General features: G+C 42.6%; 1 protein-coding gene across 1 annotated transcript; it reads left to right on the top strand.

Moving 5' to 3' along the window:
- The first annotated feature begins 222 nt into the window (after positions 1–222).
- Positions 223–1173, top strand: LOC119842053 (olfactory receptor 11A1-like). The gene has a single exon (XM_043495747.1). It carries the CDS (start codon positions 223–225, stop codon positions 1171–1173), a length of 951 nt encoding a protein of 316 aa, XP_043351682.1.
- Positions 1174–4095: the final 2922 nt, after the last annotated feature.

The following is a 4095-nucleotide window of genomic DNA, read 5'->3' as shown; positions in this document are numbered from 1 at the left end:
TAGAACGACAGTGACTTTAAGCAGCTGTTCTTGGAGATCAAAAATATATTACAGAGATTGAGTTGTCTGTCAGTATACAGCTTGGGTTGCAATTCCTCTAGTGACCAGCAGAAGACATTAAAAAAAGAAACTTATGGCATTATTTGCTGATGGTGTATTAATCTTCAAATATATTTTTATGTTCTCTTTCAGGGAATGTGTGATTTTCTTTAACTACTACCTATGGCCAGTGCAGTCTGGAGCAATAAAACAGCTACAGAATTCATTCTACTGGGATTTGGGGATCTCCCTGAGCTGCAAATTCTTCTCTTTCTTCTTTTTTCAGTGATCTACATTTTGACCATGGTAGGGAACATCCTCATCATTACACTCATTGTAACTGATCAGCACTTGCACACTCCCATGTATTTCTTCCTGGGGAACTTGTCCTGCTTGGAGACCTGCTACACCTGCACCATCCTGCCCAGACTGCTGGCCAGTCTCCTGACAGGGGACAGAACCATTTCTGTCCAGCACTGCCTCACACAATATTATTTATTTGGTTTATTTGGAGCCACAGAATGTTATCTCTTAGCTGCAATGTCTTATGATCGGTATTTAGCAATATGCAAACCACTGTACCATGGAGCCCGTATGAATGGCAGATTCTGTGTCCTGCTAGCAGCTGGGTCTTGGATAAACGGATTTTTGCCTGTTACCATAATAACTTCTTTGATGTCACAACTGCCTTTCTGTGGCCCCGGTAAGATTGATCACTTCTTTTGTGACTTAACCCCAGTGATAGATCTCTCCTGCAGCGACACCCGTCTGATAGAACTTTTGGGTATTGTCCTGTCGGGTGTATGTTCACTGCCCCCATCTCTACTAACTGTAACATCTTACATTTGTATCATCACCTCCATCCTGAGAATCCCTTCCACCACCGGGCGGCAAAAGGCCTTTTCCACCTGCTCCTCTCACCTCATTGTGATTACAACTTTCTATGGTACCCTGATCATTGTTTATCTCCTCCCCAAAACTAAGATACTGCAAGACCTGAAAAAAGTATTCTCCATCTTCTACACCATACTGACACCCTTGGTCAATCCATTCATCTACAGCCTGAGGAACAAAGAGATAAAAAAGGCCCTAAGAAAAGCAGTCAGTAAATTTACAGCTTTCACAAGAATTTAGAGACTGTTAGGTCATTGTTTTAGCTGTCAGTGAAATCGCAATAAACTGGAGTGGGAAATGTGGGAAATGGATCTTTCTCTTTGGTGTTGTGTGGTCATTTCTTCAGAATAGTTAGTGATGACTTGTGACAAAGAACAATGGAGTTGCTAACCTGATAGAGTGAGATCATCAAGACTTGTCCAGGGTCAAAAATATTGGGTAATATCCTGGCCCTGCTGAAATGAATAGCAAAACTCCCCTTGACTTCAATGGAGCAGGATTTCACCTATTAAAATAACATGCCATTCAAATGTAATTTACCCACTGTACCCACTTTATATAATAATTGTTATGCACAGTACAAAGAGGCTTGGAAGCATTCGATTTTAATCTGTAAATATTAGTACGTGTTGATTTCACCATGCACACTCAAACTGACGAAAAAAATATTTCCATAGAAAATTATAGAAAGCTACAGTCCGGCAAAGAAAGAAAAATGCAGCTTGAGAACATACTAAAATTTGATTTAAGGCTATTTACTTTGTATGTTTTTGCATGTGCTGGAGACAATTTGTGTTTTAGCAGTTAAAAAGTTTTAACTTTTTCAGTCTCAGTGTCTAGAGTCATTCAATAATTATTGTCTGGTTTTGTTCAGCCTAAAACTCATCATGAATATGAAATGAATTCACTGAGTAGTTTCAGCCCCAGATTTGTTTGCTATTTGTTTTGATTTTTGTTTAGTTTTTTTTCCAGTCTGGATTCAAAAAGGGACTTAGGCACCATTCACAAAACAGCTGAAGGAGAAGGTGTTCTCTCTAACCTTTATCCTGTTGGTTAGATCAGTGGCTCTCAACCTGTCCAGACTATTGTACCCCTTTCAGGAGTCTGATTTACCTGTCATATCCTCTAATTTAACCTCACTTAAAAACTACTTGCTTGTAAAAATCAGACATAAAAATACAAAAGTGTCACAGCACACTCTTATTTAAAAAAATTGCTTACTTTCTGATTTTTACCATACAATTATAAAATAAATCACTTGAAATATAAATCTTGTACTTCCATTTCAGTGCATAGTGTATAGAACGGTATAAACAAGGCATTGGCTGTATGAAATATTAGTTTGTACTGACTTTGCTAATGTTTTTTTATGTAGCCTGTCATAAAACATGGCAAATCTCTAGATGAGTCAATGTACCTCCTGGAAGACCTGGAACCACTGGGTTAGTGTACTCACCAGGGATGTGGGAGGCCCAGGGTCATTCCCCCTCTGCCTAATGCAGATAATAGATTTGAACTTGGACTCCCATCTCTCAGGTGAGTGGTTAGGGTGCTGCTTAGGGGGCTTGGGTGGGGGCAAGGGGCAGGATGTGTCCCCATCTCTCCTGTCAAAACTCTTCCACTTTGTTAAAATAATTAAATAATCATTGGACCAGGGACTTAAATGTGGTTTTCCCACCTCCCAGGTGAATGCGCTAACTACCAGGTTATGAATTCACACACTCTCTCTCTGGCCCAATGACCATTCAAATGGTTTCTCATCACAAAGCACAGAGATCTGAAACCGGCCAGAGAAACACCTGGAGTTTTCTTCCTCTGGAGGGGGAGTCCCCAGCCAGGGCAATGTTGATGGGTTGTCTGACAGGGACAACTACCAAGTACTATCACCAGTCCTGGGCAGTGTAGCTAGGTCAACCTAACTCTTAGGTGCAGACCTGAGGCCCATGGTCCATGCAGAAAAGATCTCCCTATTTGAACTAAGACAAGAGAAGCTGGTGGGGCAGGTAACAGCAGGCCATGGAGACAGATGAAGTGTGGAAGGAATGAACAGATTAAGGTAATGCCTGACTGGTACCATATGAAGTCCATTGCTTTTCTCTCTTTCTCTCTCTTTCTGAACTATATTATTATCTCAAGGGCTTTCCTGACAGAATTACTGACTGCGGGATTGCGGGGGAAGAAATGCATTTGGAAGAGGGATCTGAAGGAGGGGAGAGAGTTTGCCTGGACCCCAAGACAAGGGATAGCCATTTAGGTGGAGGTTGCTGCATGGCAAAAGTCACTAGTCGGGGAAGGAAACAAAGCTGATATTGCAGCAGCGGAAAGTGCTGTCCGAAGAGGAGGGAGATGAGCAACCAAGTAGACGTCAGGCAGTAAAAGGAGGGGGCAATGGAGTGCTGCTGACATTTAACCTGGGGCTCCCGCAGAGCTGCTCCTCATTAGCTTCTGGAGCTGGTAGTGAATTCAGAGGAGACAGATGAGAAATCCTCCTAATTGTTAACCACCTTGTTACTCGCATGGCTCTAACCTGGGATTTTCATAGGAGGGGGACTGAAAATCCCAGACTGAGAGGCGAAAGGGGAAACAGAGACCCAACAGCAGATAGCAGAGCTGGGAACAGAACGCAGCTCTCCAGATACCCAAGCCAGTGCTTGTTTGCAAGGACCATGCGGACACACATTTTAAATGCGTCTTCTAGCCCATTAGTAGGTAGTGTCACTAGGTGACCGCACATCTGTTAAGAACAAATCCTTGGGAATAGTGCTGTCTCATTGCTGAAATGGAAGCAGAATGCTGTTAGTTCGTAGCATATCACCGTGTTTAACTTGGGCCATTTGAAATGGGGTGGGTGGGTGTGTTGGCAAAAGCGGTACCCCCCGGCAGGGATGCTGAAGAGTTCCTTGGTTATAGTGGGTTATCCTGGGAAGGGAGAGAGCTGAACTGAAACTCTTCTTCAGTAGCTGTCACTGAAATGCAGAGACAACTAAAAGGGAAGAGTGGGTGACATGAGGTTGCAGGTTGCATGTCCTATTGCCTGGATGAGAAGATGCTAGAGATGAGAGATTTAAAAATCTGTGGAGAAAGCAAGTACCAACAGAAAAGCCACTCCCATAAACAGAGGGGAATCAAACTGCTAGTTTAGGAGTTTCTAAAACAAAATCT

The sequence above is a fragment of the Dermochelys coriacea genome, chromosome 13 (genome assembly GCF_009764565.3).
Source record: "Dermochelys coriacea isolate rDerCor1 chromosome 13, rDerCor1.pri.v4, whole genome shotgun sequence".
NCBI classification, from domain to species: domain Eukaryota; kingdom Metazoa; phylum Chordata; order Testudines; family Dermochelyidae; genus Dermochelys; species Dermochelys coriacea.
Note: the sequence above shows the minus strand (reverse complement) of the source record. Positions and strands in the feature narration are given on the sequence as shown.

Coding starts and splice junctions, on each gene's coding strand:
- LOC119842053 (XM_043495747.1), top strand. CDS start 223: ATGGCCAGTGCAGTCTGGAGCAATAAAACAGCTACAGAATTCATTCTA.